Source organism: Narcine bancroftii, chromosome 4 (assembly GCF_036971445.1).
Source record: "Narcine bancroftii isolate sNarBan1 chromosome 4, sNarBan1.hap1, whole genome shotgun sequence".
In the NCBI taxonomy this organism is placed as follows: Eukaryota; Metazoa; Chordata; class Chondrichthyes; order Torpediniformes; family Narcinidae; genus Narcine; species Narcine bancroftii.
In genome coordinates, this window is record NC_091472.1 from 113,454,400 (window position 1) to 113,471,864 (window position 17,465).

The following is a 17,465-nucleotide window of genomic DNA, read 5'->3' on the forward strand; positions in this document are numbered from 1 at the left end:
TTCTTTCTTTGTTCAGATGTGGTCACCTTATTTGGAGTGTACGGGTTTAGAAATATCTTAAAATATTGTCTTGTTTAAGTTTTTAAGTTTGTAATTATTTGATATGTTTTTTTTTAGCTCCCCTTGAGGGGCTAGCTGTAGGGGGGAGGGTGGGTGTGGGTGTGTTTTTTTAGTGTTTAGTTTATTCTGTTTTTGTCTTTATGTATTATTTTAATGTAATTTGAAAACCTTAAATAAAGTTTTTAAAAGGTGTGTGTGACCTATAACAGAACCATCAAATATTGAAGTAGATAATGGTCTGCATGGCCATGGAGCTGGCATAACACCATGAGATTATCACATCTTGTACCTCTATGATTGGCTAAAATTGATGAATACACTTAGTAACCATCTTCAACCATGTGACAGTTCCCTGTTTGTTTTTCCAGGAATGGACTGATGCACTATTCAACCTGGCAACCAACCTACTGGCACAGAACAGGTCAAGGGATACCTTATTACACAAAGTGTAAGTGTGGCCTTTGTTTGGTCAGTTTCAGCACTTTCTAAAACCCCACAACATCACTTCTTTGAGGTTTTGAATGTCCCATAATTAGGGCACTGTATTACTTAATCTGACTTCTGAGGCGAGTGACTTGATCTGAGGATGCTATTGGAGTCATATCATAAGTTGTTGAGAAATTCGAACATTTTGAGGGAATCCTCCACCTGACAAATGTAACCAGGCATCAAAAGAAAAGGATTTTTAAAAAAACTGTTTTATTTTTAGAGATACAACACGATAACAAACCCCTCCATTGGATTTCACTGACATTTAGGAGCATGAGAGAGGATCTCATTGAAACATTTTGAATATTGAATGGTGTGGACAGAGTAAATGTCGAAAGGTTGTTTCCCATGATGGAAGTGTCTAGGACAAGAGGGCACAACTTCAGGATTAAAGGCTGTCCAATTAGAACAGAGATGCGTAGGAATTTCTTCAGCTAGAGAGTTGTAAACTCTGGAATTTTTGCCACAGGTGGTTGTGGAGGCCAGGTCATTGGGTGTATTTAAGGCAGAGACTGATAAGTTCTTGATTAGCCAGGGCATCAAAGGTTTTGGGTAGAAGGTCAGGCAGTGGGGCTGAGTGGGAGAATGGATTAGCTCATGATTAAATGGGAAGCAGACTCGATGGGCAGAGTAGCCAATTTCTGCTCCTATATTTTATGGTCTTCCAGTCCACACTGCCTAAATACTCCCATGTGACCAATTAACCTACTAACCCCATATGTCTTTGAAAATGCTAATTGTCTGGTCACGTTTCAGTCATGAGGCAAACTCAGGTAGGCTAGGCTTGTTTTTCTTGAAGCCGAGGTTGCAGAAGGATTTGTTCACAAGGGAGTGATTGAAATCTAGAACACAGTGCCTGCAAGGGTATTTGAGGAAGCGACTCTCACATCATTTAAGAAGCATCTAGACAAGCACCTGTTTGCACTGCCTGCTCTCCTGAACACATGGCTCTGTCCAAAGCAAGATGATTCTCAGCTCAAGTCTTCCCCGCAAGTGTGCAAGTTCATTTCATGAACCACTTAGGAACTCATTGTAATTCGGTTAAATCTGATCTTGTCCTCAAGGAGTAAGGAAGATGATGATTGAGACATTAAATTACACAACAGAATTCATTCAGATTAATTCTATATTGGACTTGAAATAGTCTAGCGCATACACAAATGTAAAAATACAGATAGATGCACCCAGAAGAACTGGAAGCATATGAACTATTCAAATTATGATTACATTTAAAATTATGCTGGGTTATCAAAAATGTCTGTATAAAAACACTGCAACTCAGGAAGAACTAAACATAGGTTCAGAGTGAAATTTTGCTTTCCAGTCCCCCTTTTTATAACAATGCCCACTGGTTACCATGCAAATTTCTCTAACAGTGTAAAACTAATAAATTCCCCAGCCTAAATATAACATATGTAATTAAAATCTAAGTTATATTTCCAACCAACCCACAGAAAAACTTAGACACAAAACAAACACAAAACACACAAGATTCATAAAACTTCGATCTCAACCAAAGCAAAGATCTTAAACAAAATTCAGCTTGTTTGGTAAACTGAAGCCAAAAGATATTTGAGAGAAAGAGAGAGAGAGCACAAAATTCAAAGTTGTCTTCTTCTGTGGCTTTCAGAGAGAGGAACAACTGGCTTGGTCCAGATCCTTCTGGCTGCCTTCGGAATGTTCATCCTTTTTGAAATCCCAACATTCCAAACTGTTCTCCAGACCAAGACTCATGATCTGGCCACCTTCCACTCCACAGCACCCCTAGTGATGGTTTATCATCCAAGTCCAGACATTTTTAGATCATTTTTCTGCACATGCTCAGTCCTTCTCCCTCTCTCTCAGCAGTCCACCTTCACCTTGGCTCTCTAAGGCAAACTGTCACTTTTTAATATAAAACCACACAACACATAGGCCAATATACAACGCAGAACTCTGTAACAGTGTTGAAATATTATTCTACTTTGTCCCTTTGACTTGCACCCAGAGCACAGCCATTCATACCCCACCTATCCATGTACCCATCCAATTTTTTATTAAATGTCAAAATCAAGCCTGCATTCACCACTTTAGCTGGAAACTCGTTCCACATTCCCACTACTCTTTGCCTGAAGAAATTTGCCCTGATGTTCATTTTTAACATTTCACCTTTCACCCTTATCCCATGTCCCTTATTTCTTGTCTCATTGATCCTTAGTGGAAAAAGATTGCTTGCATTTACTCTATCAAGTCCCATTCAATATACTTATATCAACTCTCCCCTCATTTTTCTCTGCTCCAGGGAGTAAAGTCCTAACCTGTGACTGAGCTCATCCTGGTAAATCTTCTCTGCACTCTTTCAATTCTGTTTTATCTTTACTGTAGTTTGGTGACCAAAGATGGACACAGTACTCCATATTTGGCCTCACCAATATATAGTACAACTTCACCATAACATCCCAAGCCCAATACACAGTACTTTGATTTATAAAGGACAATGTGCCAAAAGCTCTCTTTTACAAGCCTTTCTAGCTGTGATGTCACCTCAGGGAATTATATACCTGTATTCCCAAATCCCTTTGTTGTTCTGCACTCCTCAGTGCCCTACCATTTACATGGATGTCCAACCTTGGTTAGTCCTCCCAAAGTGCAAAATCTCACATTTGTCCACATTAAATTCCATCTGCCATTTTTCAGCCCATTTTTACAGCTGGTCCAAAGCCTTCCTCGCTGTCCACTACACCTCCAGTCTTTGTGTCCTCTGCAAACCTGCTGGTCTAATTTACCATATTATCATCCAGCACAGATCCCTAAAGCACATCACTAGTTAGTGGCCTCCAATCAGAGAGGCAGTCATCTACTACTACTCTCTGGCTTCTCCCGCAAAGCCAAAGTTCAATCCAATTTACTCCCTCATCCTGAATACCGAATGGCTGAACCTTCTTGACCAGCCTCCCATGCTGGACTTGTCAAAGATCTTATTAAACTCCATGTAGACAACATCGACAGCCTTTCCTTCAACATTCCTGAAAACCTCCTTAAAAGTCTCAATAACATTGGTTAGACGTGACCTACCTTGTTCAAAACCATGTTCATTATCCCGAAGCAGTCCTTGTCTATCCAAATATTTGAGTATCTGATCTCTTAGAATACCTTCCAGTAATTTACCCACTATTGATATCATGCTCGCTGGTCAATAATTTTTCAAAATTTTCTTACAGCCCTTTTGTTAAACAATGGAACAATATTATCTATCCTCCAATCCTCCAGCACCTCACCCATGGGGCAAGCTTCTTTCAAGGTCCGAGGGAATTTCTTGTCAGAAATTATTCAACCTTTATCCATTCTTTTTTTCCTGAAGGCAACATGCCTTCCATGCATCTGCATGTCTTCATGATCTCACTGCTTGCTTGCCTTGCTGCTATAGACTCTGTCTGTCTCCTGAGAAAATACAGATTCAAAAATTCAATTCAAGATCTCCCCATCTCTTTTGGCTCAATACATAGCTGACAACTCTGATCTTCAAAAGGACCAATTTGTCTCTTGCTATCCATTTTCTCTAAATATATCTGTGGAAGCCCTGAGGATTTTCTTTCACCTTGTCTGCCAAAATTATCTCATGTCTTTATTTTTAAATTTTTAGAGATACTGTACAGTATGCCCTTCCAGCCCATGAACATGAACTGCCCAAATACACCCTTGTGACCAATTAACCTGCTGACCCCATATATCTTTGCAGGGTGGGAGGAAACCAGAGCACCCAGACGAAACTCAAGCAGGTCACCGGAGACAATGCTGCATTCGAATCTGGGTTGCTGTCAGTTTAATAGTGTTACACTAAATGCTACACTAAACGAGTTGCCCTAATTTTTTTAAAGATACAGGACATTGGACGACAATCCAGCCATTGAAACACATGCCCCCAAATTGCACCCAATCAACCTATTTTAGTCCTCCTGATTTCCTTAAGTATTTCTTGCATTTTTTATACTGCTCAAGGGACAACTGAATTGGAAGATTACAAATCTTGGACCTGATGTTTTCTGGGAGGCAGCTAGGCTGCAGTGAAACCTGCAGGGCCAGCAGATTGGAGGTGCTGTCAGATGTAACCAGTTATACCATTTTTTTAAGCAGGAAGTAGTTCCATCTGACTGAACAATCTTGCATGCATTAGAAAATGCATTTCTCACAACTTCAGCACAGTTAAGTGATAAGGCCCTTGGTCAGAAGTGACATTACATTCATCTCTTTTTAATTTCATGTGGAGCAATCTGCCATCTACTACCTGAATAGTTTAAGATTTGCCAGTGAGATAAGCATATTTCAAAATTGCTTCACCCATCAAATTTGTCTGGTTTTCTTTCAGATTTCCACCATTCTTTTCTTTAATCCATTTCTTGGTGGTCAGACCTGCATCTGTGTTGTAATTGTTTACCCACCTGCAGCAGTTTAAATTGCTAATTAAACATTGCATTCTAAATGCCAACAAATCTATTCTTGCCAACATGAATGGTGATTGACATTGACAGGTATAATTATCACTGTTACAGACTGCTGTGGTAATATTTGATTATAATTTGAAATGAAAATAAGTGGAAGCAAAATATTTTGAAATGTGATTCTTGCAATTCCCTGAGCTTGTATGACTCCTTTGGATGAAACAAGATTGGTAGATTTATTATCATAATTCAGGACCCAGTTGTCATTTGATCATCTCTCTCCAGACATGGAACATCTGAATTTAAAAATGATTCACTGCAGATCTAACAAGATAGCAGCTTATTATCTGAGCCATTTTGACTTTGAAATTGGTCCTCAAGTTTTTTTTTCTTGTGTTGTATTTACACTTGTGCTTTTCTCAAATGCACATCTTGCTTTCTGTAACATTGCAGCAGCTGGTTACGTGATAGCTTTCTAACCTTCTACTGGACATATCCACTGTCAATATGCAATCTGCTATCAGTTCCAGTGTGATAAGGCTGCCCAAGCATGCCAACAATCACACAGTGCAGTCTTCTGTGGCATGATCTGGGACAACAGAATGCAATGATGGAGCTCACGAGTTATAGAAATACATCCACTAAAACTGAGCACATCGCATTGTTAAACTTGAGCAGAAGACATTGAAGCTATCTCATGCAAATGCAGAAGAACTATAGAGTTATTTGCCAAGATGCTTTCTTGCTATTGATAACCAGAATCAGAGGTTAACTTTATAATGGCGGGGATTTTTGATGTGCCACAGTAACAATTCCCACTGTTTGCTCCACTGGTAGCTATTTTAAAATGTTTTAGTCTTTGAGTGAAGACTTGATTCTCTCTCATCCTTCATGAAGCACCTCTGTGCCTGTAGCCAGGGAAGAAACAGCAAACCCCTGCAACTGATCACATTATTAGAACCTGCAGTGTCTGGAACAGTGAAATATATTAGATTTAAATCAGCTCTTGAAAGCAAAAAAGAATGTTGGTATAAGAGAGGTAAAGATACAACAGAAAGAGTAAAGAGGGAAGAGAGAGTGCCTTTTCAATCTCCAGGTCTAATGAACATCAGAAGGAACACAGCTCCGCACTTTTGAAAGTTTCAGATCAAGAGGGGTGCCTGGCATTAATTATCACATTACACCAGGTGAAAATTCACTCACTCGTAAATGTACCAACTTTAACTTTGACAGCCATTTTTCATGGGAGATCCTGGGCAAGCAGTGTAACTTCACATTTCACTGCTGACTGTTGGCAGGGTTCTATTTCAGCACCATGTGTGGAGGACTGACATTTTCAGGTGTAGCATTATATCCATAGCACTTCTAGGCCCATATATACTCAGGGTTATTGGTTTATAAAGGCAGAATAAAATTTTGTTTTAAACTATTGCAGGGAATTAATGAAAATGCCATGATATTTGGGATCATATTCAATGGTGTCTCCATTTCAATGAAAACAGAACTCTGGCTTTGGCTTCCTTTTAGAAATATGGTGTCATTGGAGCATAACACAATTATAAAAATGATTATGATGAATAATTAACTCACAACCTTATTATCCAACAGGATTTCCAATCTTGTCTTTATCTTATCACCTTGATGAAGGGCTCAGGCCTGAAATGTTGATTAACCTTTACTTCTCAAAGATGCTGCATGACCTCCTTAGTTTCTCCAGCTCTTTGGTGTATTGTATTAGAATTACAGCATCTGGAGAGAGAGGAGGGAGGAAGGAGCGCAGGCAAATAGGTAGGAAGTCATATGGTAGAAGAGAAAAAAGCTTGAGATGGGGAGGGGTAGCTCTCTAAATGGAGATGGAAGAGAAGGGGTGGGGAGCTAGAGGAGAGGAGACAGAGGGATAACGAAAGATAGAGACTCGGGATGGGCAAAATATAAAAGTCTGATATGCAATGATTGTAGATAAATGCAAAATGCAGGAGGAACTCAGTAGGTCACGTAGCATCCATAGGAGGCAAAAATATATAGCCAACATTTCAGTTGATATTAATGAGATCTGGTTAGAAAGTGCCCAGATGGAATATTAGGTGTTGTTCTTCCAACTTGCAGGTAGATTTGGATTGGCAGTCCACGAGGCCATGGAGGGACATGATGGTATAGGAATAGTGTATGTAATTGAAATGATTGGCTACTGGGAGGTCCTGGTTCCTCCAGTGACAATGCAGTGCTCAATGAAGCGGTCTCTTAGCCTGTGTTTAGTGTCTGTGAAGGAGACCACAACAGGATGCAACAGATGATCACCTCTTCACACCCTTGTCCACTGTAAGGATTAGTTACAGTTGAACTGACCTGAATACCGAGAGGTCAGAATGGTCTGCCATCTCTCAGGTACCACGTTGCATACCCTATCCCATACAGAGCTTTCAGCAACTGTTACAAGTCCGAAAGAAAAAGATTAAATGAAAAAATATCAAATTTGAATAAAATACACTTTTATTCAAAAAAAGGTATTGAGATTTGATATATGAGTGTGACATTTATTTTACTGATTTGTCAAACATTTTATATTTGATAATTTGATGGTTTTCTTGGAATATTTCAGCACACTTTGATTAAATCCCAAAATCAAATGGTTGGGTGAAGCAGTTATTTTGGAAACAGGGCCTTCTAGTACCATACCGCAGCCTATGTGGCCTCACTGTCCACATGACCTCCTGCTTTATTATCACCAGGGCCAATGTGAGCTTGAGGTAAAGCATCTCCTTTTCTCTATGCAGCCGTTCAGCATTGATAACAAATTTTACTCAAAACCTCGCACATATGCTACCTGTTTACTCACTTGGTAAGTATCAGAACTGTGATTCTGCTCAGTTTCTGTCTCAGAATCAGAATCAGAATTTATGGTCATGAACCTGTCACAAAATTCCTTGTTTTATACCAACATTACAGTGCCAAAGTTGGTATAAATTACATTGAAAAAAATAAATAAATTGTGCAAGAAAATAGGATAAAGTGAGATAGAAAATGTGGCTCATTGGCCATTCATAAATCTGATGGCAGAGAGGAAGAAGCTGTTCTTGTGCCGCTGGGTGCTTGTCTTCAGGCTCCTGTATCTTTTTCCTGATGGTAGCAGTGCGTAGAGGGCATGGCCTCGGGGGTGGGGATTCTTAAGGATAGAGGCTAATTTCCTGAGACGTCACCTCTTGTAGATGTCCTCGATGGAGTGAAGACTGGTGCCCGTGATGTTGCTGGCTGAGTTAACAACACTCTGGAGTGTTTTTCCTGTCCTGGGCATTGGTAGCTTCATACCAGACAGTGATACCACCAAGCACAATGCACTCCACGGTACACCTTCAGAAATTTTCAAGACTTTGGTGACATACCACATTTCCTCAAACTCTTCAGTATAGCCACTGGAGAGCCTTTTTCATGATGGAATTGATATGGAGGCCCCAGGAGAGATCCTCAAGGATGTTGACACCCAGGAATTTGAAATTCTCGACCCTATCCACTGCTGATCCTTCGATGAAGACAAGCCTGTGTTCTCCTGATATCCCCTTCCTGAAGTCCACAATCAGATTCTTGGTTTTGCTAATGTTGCATGCAAGGTTGTTGTTGTGACATCACTCAGAGCTGATCTAACTCCCTTCTATACACTCCCTCAATGCCATCTGTGATTCTGCGAACAAACCTGGTGTCATTGGCCAATTTGTAGATGGCATTTGAATTGTGCCTGGCCTCACAGTAAAGGGTGTAGAGAGAGTAGAGCAGTGGGCTAAGCACGCATCCTTGAGATGTACCTGTGTTGATTGTCAGTGAAGAGGAGACACTGTTCCCAATTCGTACTGACTGTGGTCTTCCAATGAGGGAAGTCAAAGATCTAGTTGCAATGGTGGTGGGAAGGGGGGGGGGGGGTGCAGGGGCTCAGGGTTTGAAGCTAGTTAACCAGCACTGAGGAATGATAGTGCTGAAGGCTGAGCAGTAGTTGATGAGGAGTAGCCTGATGTAGGTGTTGCTGTTATCTAGATGATCCAGAGTGAAGTGGAGAGGCAGTAATATTGTATCTGCTATGGAGCAATTGTGATGGTAGGCAAATTGCAGTGGGTGCAGATATTTACTGAGGAAGGAAATCTGGCCATAATAAACCTCTCAAGGCATTTCATCATAGGAGGTGTGAGTGCTACTTGACGTTAGTTATTGGGGCAGCTCACTCTGCTCTTCTTGGCCATTGTGATGGTTCATGCCCTTTTGATGCTGCTGGGAACCTCCAACTGAAAACGTCCATGAACACTCTGGCTATTTGGTTGGAACAGATTTTCAGGCTGTCGGGGCCTAATGCCTTGCGTGAGTTCACCCTTTTCAGTGAATTTCTGACGTCAGCCTCAGATATCATAGGGTCATCAGCCACCCTTCATTAGAATACCTTACTTACCTGGCAGTTCTACACTTCTACATTTCATGGTGTTTCTTTTTTGTTTTCTCATTCTCTGCCACTTTCATTTTTTAGCCTTGATACTCCTTTAATTACTGTTCTCTCTTTCACCCCCTCTTGCTCTCTCCTCTCTTTCCCCCACTCTCCCCTCTCTCTCCTTCTCCTTTCCTCTTTCTAATTAACCTCTCTCTCTCTCTCTCTCTCTTTCTCTCTCTCTCTTTCTCTCTCTCTCTCTCTCTCTCTCTCTCTCTCAATTACATTTCTCTCTCTCTTCCCTCTCCCACAACCTAATTATGTTAGAGCTTACCCCCACCGCAACCGTGGCTTCACCTTCTCACATATATTCCCTTTGTCTCAACAACCTCTCCCCCCACTCTCTGCAACTTAAAACCAGCATGTTTTTTTCACCTTCCTCTTTCTGATAAATAGGGTCATTACTGCCTCTCCACTTCACTCTGGATCATCTAGATAACAGCAACATATACATCAGGCTACTCCTCATCAACTACTGCTCAGCCTTCAGAAACATTAACTTTGCTTCTCTTTCCACAGATGACGTCTAATCTGCTGAATGATTCCACCATTTTATTTTTTATTTCAGAGTTCTAACATCTGCATTTCTTAAAATTTCTTACCCAGTCTTGTTGCAATTGATTTTCATAAATTCTTCCAGGGAATGGATGAACAAGCAGTGTCAAAAAAATATCCGTGAAGAAATCCGATTCCATTTTGCTTATTACCAAAGAACTGTCAGTAAAAATTGTTCCAAAATAAAAGTGGCAGTCTGAGAAGGAAGTGTACTTATCAGTGCGCACAATGATCTGCCTTCTTTATGTTCCCCATTTATGCAGCAAATCTGGGGCATTTTGAGATTGAGGCTATTCAGCCCATCCAACACTCAATACTATCATGTTGATCTGACTTTGGACACAGCTCTGCTTACCCACCTCTTCCCTGTGACCTTAAATTCCCCTACTATTCTATTCAATAATCTATTAATCAGCCTCTACTGGTTCCTTAGGCAGATTGCTATTCTCCGGGAAAAGCAGTTCCCCCTCATTTCCGTCTGAAATTTACTCCCACAAATCTTGAGGTTATGCCAACTAGTTCTAGTCTTACCTGCCAGCGAAACAACCTCCCTGCTGCTATCTCATCTATTCCTTTCATAATTTTATATTTGTCCGTAGGAACCCTTCACATTTATTCCTGCGAGTTTTGTCCCAAGCTCTCCTAATAAGTTAACCCCATCTCGGATCAACTTGGTGAACCTCCTCTGCACTCCCTCTAAAACCATAGTATCCTTCATCAATAAGGAGACCAGAACTGCACACAGTGCTCCAGTTGCAGCCTCACTACCACCCTGTACAGTTGTAGCAGAACCTCCCTGCTCTTCAATTAAATCCCTCTGGCAATGAAGGTGTAATCTTTTTGAATTCTTGATTACCTGTCACTCCTGTAAACCAACTTACTGTGATCTCAGACTATAGTTTAGGTTCATACTGTCACATATTCCCAGCAATTGGCAGCTCTTGGATTGTATTGATTAGAGTATAGAAGAATGAGAGAGGATTTTGAAAAGTTTTGACAGAGTAGATGTAGATATTTCACCTGGTGGGTGAATCAAGGACAAGAGAGCACAGTCTTAAAATTAGAAGTTATCCATTTAAAACAGAGATGAGAAAAACTTCTTTAGTCTGAGGGACATGGATTTGTGGAACTCATTGCCACACAGAGCAGTGAAGGCCCGATCACTGGGAGAGTTTAAGCAAGAGATTGATAAGTATCTAATTGGTCGGGGGGATCAGGGATATGGGAAAAAGCTGGAAATTGGAACTAGGTGTGAGTATAGTTCAGTTGAGGTTAGACTCAGTGGGCAAGTGGCCTACTTCTGTTAATTTCTCTTGTGATATTACTGTATAACATGACTTTGAATCCGTTAGTAAAGTGGAAGAAAGTGGTAGATGTAAAATCAACAACAGAAGCTTCACTGATGTAGCATCTCCAAAGTCGCAAAATGTCCCCAAGTGCTTCACTAGATTGTGGCCAAGTACAAAATTGACCCTCAGCCACGAGGTGAGATTAAGTGGATAACCAGAAAGATGGTCCAAGGGGTAGGTTACAAGGAGTGTGTTAAAGCTAGGGTATAAATTCTAGAGAAGGGCTCACAACACTCAAAGGTATTGATTAATTTTAGTGTGCTGGTTTTTGGTGCATGCAAAAATGATGAAAGTCCATATTCTGGAGCTGACTGCTGGGACAGCAGATTTTTTTAGATAAGCTCATATTTGGAGTCAACAAGAATTTTGTTAAATTATTGGAATCTGATGTACAAATATATGATTGAGCTTTTCAGTAACAGCTCAGTACAATACAGGGATAGAGCAAGACATCAACATGGGAGTCACCGTGAAATCACTAATACGAGATCCAAAACTCAAATAAGGTTCAAAACCATTCCACTGTTTGTTTATGAATTGTGGTCATGTTTGTATTTTCAAAGAATTGAAAATGTATTGATTTGAACAACAAATGCCATTGTGATTTGTAGGTACACCAAACTGAAGCTCCAAACAAACCAGGATGCCAAGATTCCTGTTAAAAAGTAAGTGATCCATGTTACTATATGGCGAGATCAGACTATTTCAGTATCTTTCCAACAGGGCACGCTTATTCCATTAGACTACTTCCTCAGTTAGTTCACATAACAAGCACCTTGTTCAATATTAATCTAAGCAGCAAGGTCACAGATATTAACTACTGTTTGAGGTGAGTGTTAAATTGGCCTCAGTAACTCAGTGATTCCTAACTGGAAAATGCTGGTGTGGATTTCAGTCTTTTTTTCATATTTTTCTTATTTCCTTGCACATTTTACCCATTGAGCCGCAGACACCTCTCAGATTAATCCCATTTTCAAGTCTCTCTCACCCAGCTTGATACTTGGGGTAACTTGTGGTCCCTCAATCTGCCAGAGAGCAGGTTAAATTTTTTTATTTTATATTTTCCTGTTTCTTTGTGTTGGTGTGTACTGCGTTTGAGTGTATGTATGTGCACTGTAGTTCAGAGTAACGCTGTTTCGTCTGGTTGTATATCGTCAGATGACAATGAACTTGAGTATGATTTTGGGATGTGGTTGGAAACCAGGGCACACCAGGGGAACACACCCAGTCACTGGGAGAATGTTCAAACTCCATACATACAGCATTCTGGTTTTGCCTTGAACTTTGATACAACAGTACCTCCTGTTGAGCTATTGTGCTGCTCTGGGCAAACCATTTCATTGACTCTCTTCCTCCATTTACTGCTTTTATTTATGCAGGAAATCTCACCCCCCTTTCAGTGCCATGTGTGGCAATGGAGCCACAATCTATGAAATCAGCACCTTTTAAGAGATTGGAGCTGATATTTAATACAAAACTGACATTCCTTTCGAAATCTGGACCAAGCTTTAAATAAGTGGTGGAATTTCAGGGCTCGGAAATCTAAATGAAATAACAATTTTATTACTTAGTTCTATCAGAAATTATTTTGATTTAATGTTTCTCTTGACAAACTCCCTTGCCTTATCTGTGAGCCTCCTCTCCGTTGCCATGATTATATACTTGAAGCTTGTGCTGAGTCACCTGTAATTCTCCTGTGCATTTTGCAAATCCCTTCCTTAGATTTGGTTGGTTCATATTTCCACAGTGTGGAAACGCACCATTTGGTCCATTTTTCCCACACCAACCAACCTTCACTAGTCATACCTGCCTGTGTTTGGGGCCATATCCCTCTAAACCCATCCTGTCTATCCAGTTAGTTTAGACTGGATAAGTAAACTGCACGGATTGAGGGTATGGATCCAAACCATTGCACAAATAATCTGACAATATGATGGTTAAGATTCTTTTTAAGATATTGCAGTCTCACCTTTGCATTTTCCTTTTGGAATCTATGCAACATGAACAACATGTTGCTCACATCTTCCAACAGCAAAGAAAGGCATCCAGTTTTCCTCGTGAGTGGGGAGCTACAGAATGAAAATCCTCAAAAACATGGGAGCTTTGTCTTGGAAACCTGAGTAATCTTGGAACATTTGTGTAGCTCCACCTTTGTTGCATTGATTTGATGGGCAGATTCAGTTGAAATGTAGATTTATATAGGCAGTGAACTTGTTAAGACCATGTGAATGATCTTTTTCTAAATGCAACATAGAATGATGTTATATTTAAATATCATTAATCGCCTGTTGTTTGAATCATTTTCATGGTGTGCAGCATTTTCCGTTTGTTTTCTGCTGACCGAAAACGAGTAGAAACTGCATTGGATGCTTGTGGGCTTCCTTCGGGCAGGGTGAGTAGCTCAGCTATCAACTTTGGTCTTTCTCCACACTTAACAGCCAAGACCTTAATATTGTAAGATATCAATTTATTGATTTTTGTTCACTCTAACCCATCCTTTGCAATCGCAACACATTTTTCCAAATTTGTCTGCAACCTCAAAAGTTCACTGCAAGATACACTTTTGGCAGCTGTAGAGCTGAGAAAAATACTCCCTTGAAAAGTTAATGTTCAATGAATACATTATTTGTCAAAGAATTTTGTGGAATCTTTGAAAGTGAATTCTACTAGTGGTTGAAAGAATGTTGACACAGTTGAATCATACTAATTATTTTGTTATCAAAATGGCATTTCCTCGTCTTTGCCCAGTGTGACAGACTGAATTTTTCAAGTGCAAATACCCTCATAATTACTACGTCAAGAATTGTTCATTTGGTGTATATATTTTTAACAAATGTATAATGCACTATCAGGAGATTTTTACAGTTACTTGATGTCTGCACACAGAGAGAACCTTATGATCATGTTTTAAAAATACAAATGGTTATAATGATGAGTTTATTGTCACACACTTTGTTCCAAAATTCTTATTTGCTGCAGCTGAACTAGTATTTTGTAAAGAAACTTACAGTTGTATGTTTAATTGAATTAAAAAGAGATAATACTGTCAATCCATGAAAGATCATTCAAGATTCAATTTATTGCTATGTAATAAAACAGTGTCAAATTACACAAAATTGCTATTGCTGTAAGTCAGACAGATCCTTCTTTTTCTTTGGCTTGGCTTCGCGGACAAAGATTTATGGAGGGGTATGTCCACGTCTGCTGCAGGCTCATTGGTGACTGACAAATCCGATGCGGGACAGGCAGGCACAGTTGCAGCGGTTGCAAGGGAAAATTGGTTGGTTGGGGTTGGGTGTTGGGTTTTTCCTCCTTTGTCTTTTGTCAGTGAGGTGGGCTCTGTGGTCTTCTTCAAAGGAGGATGCAGCCCGCTGAACTGTGAACGGTTGGAGGCGATATCAGCCCACTGGCAGTGGTCAATGTGGCAGGCACCAAGAGATTTTAAGCAGTCCACCATCGCAGAAATTGCCAGAGCACCCCTTACAGTCAGAGAAAGAGAAACAAAACAGTCTTTCCCCCCTCCCCCTGCCCCCAGTCACCAAGTGTCCGTAGACTCACCTCCAGCACTTCCGCTGCCACAGTCCATACCGTTGGCAACTCGAGCTCCAGATCTGAACCTCTGACACAGTCAGGAACCCTTCAGTACCCTTGGCATCCCCTCACATTCCCGGTTACGATATCTGGTATCCCTTCAGCCAGTTTGAGCCCGTCTCCAGCTGCCACAGCCCAGCGCGAGCCTCCCGACAGCAATCTCTAGCAGCCCCCAGGGGCTCCTTGCCTCGAGCCGCCAGCAACCCGCCACATGCTTTGGACTTTCAGTTGCAGTATCCCTCACTGATCTGTTGTTGTGGTCACCGTCCCATGGGTCATCTCTCTTCTTCTCAGACGAGCATGGTCTCCCTGTTTCCTAGTGCCCTTACCCAGTCTTCCACTCCCCTGGAGTCTGCATCTCCTCGTGGCCAGTGCTGATCAGAGGCGCCACCATCTTGGGTGCAGACCCTGCGATTGCAAAATTTTAAATTAAACTACCATCGGCTCCTTTAACAGGCCGCTCAAAGCCTGTGCAGAGCTGTCGGCAGTTGACTGGGCAGTTGGACCCCGCGGGAGCACTGTGACTCTGCTCCTCTCTTCCCGCGGGTCCACACCATTGCTGCCATTAAAACAACTCCAGCAGTGCCGCTATTTTTATCACAACTAGCAATAATTCTTAGTTATCCTAGTGCTAAAGTAATAACATCAGTAGTGCAAATGGTCCACTTATGGTGTTGGAGCAGTCCCAGATTTGTGAAGCAAGGGGAAGTTCAAGAGACTGATAGCTGCTGGAAAGAAACTGAGAGGTGCTGGTCTTCTGTCCAAGGATAGGAGTGAGAAGAGATTGTGACCATAGTGATGAGGGTCCTTTATGATGTTGGCTGCCTTCTTGAAGCATTGAATGGATGGACAATCAGAGCCTGTGGTGAACCTGCCAATGTTTGTTACCTTCTGCATTCCTGGGCATTATTATATTGAATGATTATATCTTATTTAAGTCATTTTTGTAGTGCAATGAAGGAATTAGCTTTGAAGAATTATTCATCTCAATGCGCTTGGGAGAATTGATTTAATGGGCATATTTGCCATGATGAGGTTTAATGAAGCATTGAGTTTAATGCACCGAAAGTCATTCTCACCCAACCAATAATGCACATGAAGGGATAGTCATTTTTTGGAATTAATAGAATAGACATAAAATAATGCCTGTACATTTAACATTCCAACTTGTACTAACAATAACCACACCAGCAGTGCGAGTATAATCTAATAAACTAATATGTACACCAAGAGGTTTTGTCTCTCTGCAAGACGAACCTGGAAGGCTAGGCTGTAGCTCTGGACTGCTTTATATACCAGGTCACTGGGATGACCCCTGGTGACCTAGTGGTGTAATTATATATCACCACACAACTGTCTTACAGAGTGACACAAAGGCCTGGTACAACTCATTTTTTTTTGTTCTTATTCAGTGCTTGATTCAAGTCAAGCCACTTTTATTTGTTGTTCAGACCATGCTTATAAGGCAGGGGTGGCCAAACTTGTTTAATGTAAGAACCACAAATGATAAAGCTCAGATGCTTGAGAGCCTGCAGGACTTGAACAAAATTCACACATACGTTTTTATTGTTACATACACATTTTGTTACAATAAAATTATATAAATTTTAAGAAATGAATATTAAATGCAATAATATTTATTCATGCATGCAGTTTTTAAACTGTTAATTTGTATTAGGTTCAGTCATCACAAGACACAAATATGTAAATAAAGGTAAACCAAAAAATTAGAGATTTTTTAAAATCAGGTTTCGACCTAACAAAATTAGTCTTATTATAATTATATTTTTATGACTAAAATACAATTATACAAATATCAGGCTATTAAAGACGTAAGTCGGGCAGATGAGAGACTGGCAGCGCAAGCCAGGTGGGCGAGGAGGAGAGACCGGCAGAGCAAGTTGGGGTTGAGAGACTAGCAGCGCAAGTCGGGCGGGCGAGGGGGGGGTCGAAATTTATAGAATATTCTAATTTTCCATGAGCCGCATATTAAAGGTCAAAGAGCCGCATGTGGCTCATGAGCTGTGGTTTGGCCACCTCTGTTATAAGGTAAAGACAAGATAGTGTTTCTCCAGGACCATGGAGCATATTTCCATAAAAAATAGAAGTTCAGCACATTTAAAATATTAAGACATATACAGTAAAAATCCATGGTACGCTATCCACCTCTGTTCTGGGAATTCAGGAGCTTGGGACGAAAAACTGTTGCCAATCTAGACGTAAGATCCTGAGTGCTGCAGCACCTCCGATCAGATGGCAGAAAGGAGAACAGTTTACTTGAGGGGTGTGTGTATTCCTTCACAATGTTTATTGCCTTTCGCCTGCATCGCGTGCTGTAGATGTCCTTCATGGTAGGAAGAGAGCCGCCAATGATCTTTTCCGCTGACTTCACTATCCTCTGCAGGGTCTTGCAGTCCAAGGAGGTACAGCTTCCAAATCAGGCAATGATGCAATTGGACAGGATGCTCTAGATACATCCTCTGTAGAATGTAGTGAGGATGGAGGGTGGGAGATAAACTTTCCTCAGCCTTCACAAGAAGT

General features: G+C 40.8%; 1 protein-coding gene across 5 annotated transcripts in view; it reads left to right on the forward strand.

The window, feature by feature from the left end:
* The window catches only part of plcb1 (phospholipase C beta 1), a 1,044,484-nt gene that overhangs the window by 658,569 nt on the left and 368,450 nt on the right, over nucleotides 1-17,465 (forward strand). For all 5 annotated transcript variants that reach the window (XM_069932441.1, XM_069932442.1, XM_069932443.1 and 2 more), the window contains exons 5-7: nucleotides 429-508; nucleotides 11,945-11,998; nucleotides 13,650-13,725. In XM_069932441.1, coding sequence (XP_069788542.1) covers nucleotides 429-508; nucleotides 11,945-11,998; nucleotides 13,650-13,725 — 210 coding nt within the window. The remainder of the gene's footprint in view (nucleotides 1-428; nucleotides 509-11,944; nucleotides 11,999-13,649; nucleotides 13,726-17,465) is intronic.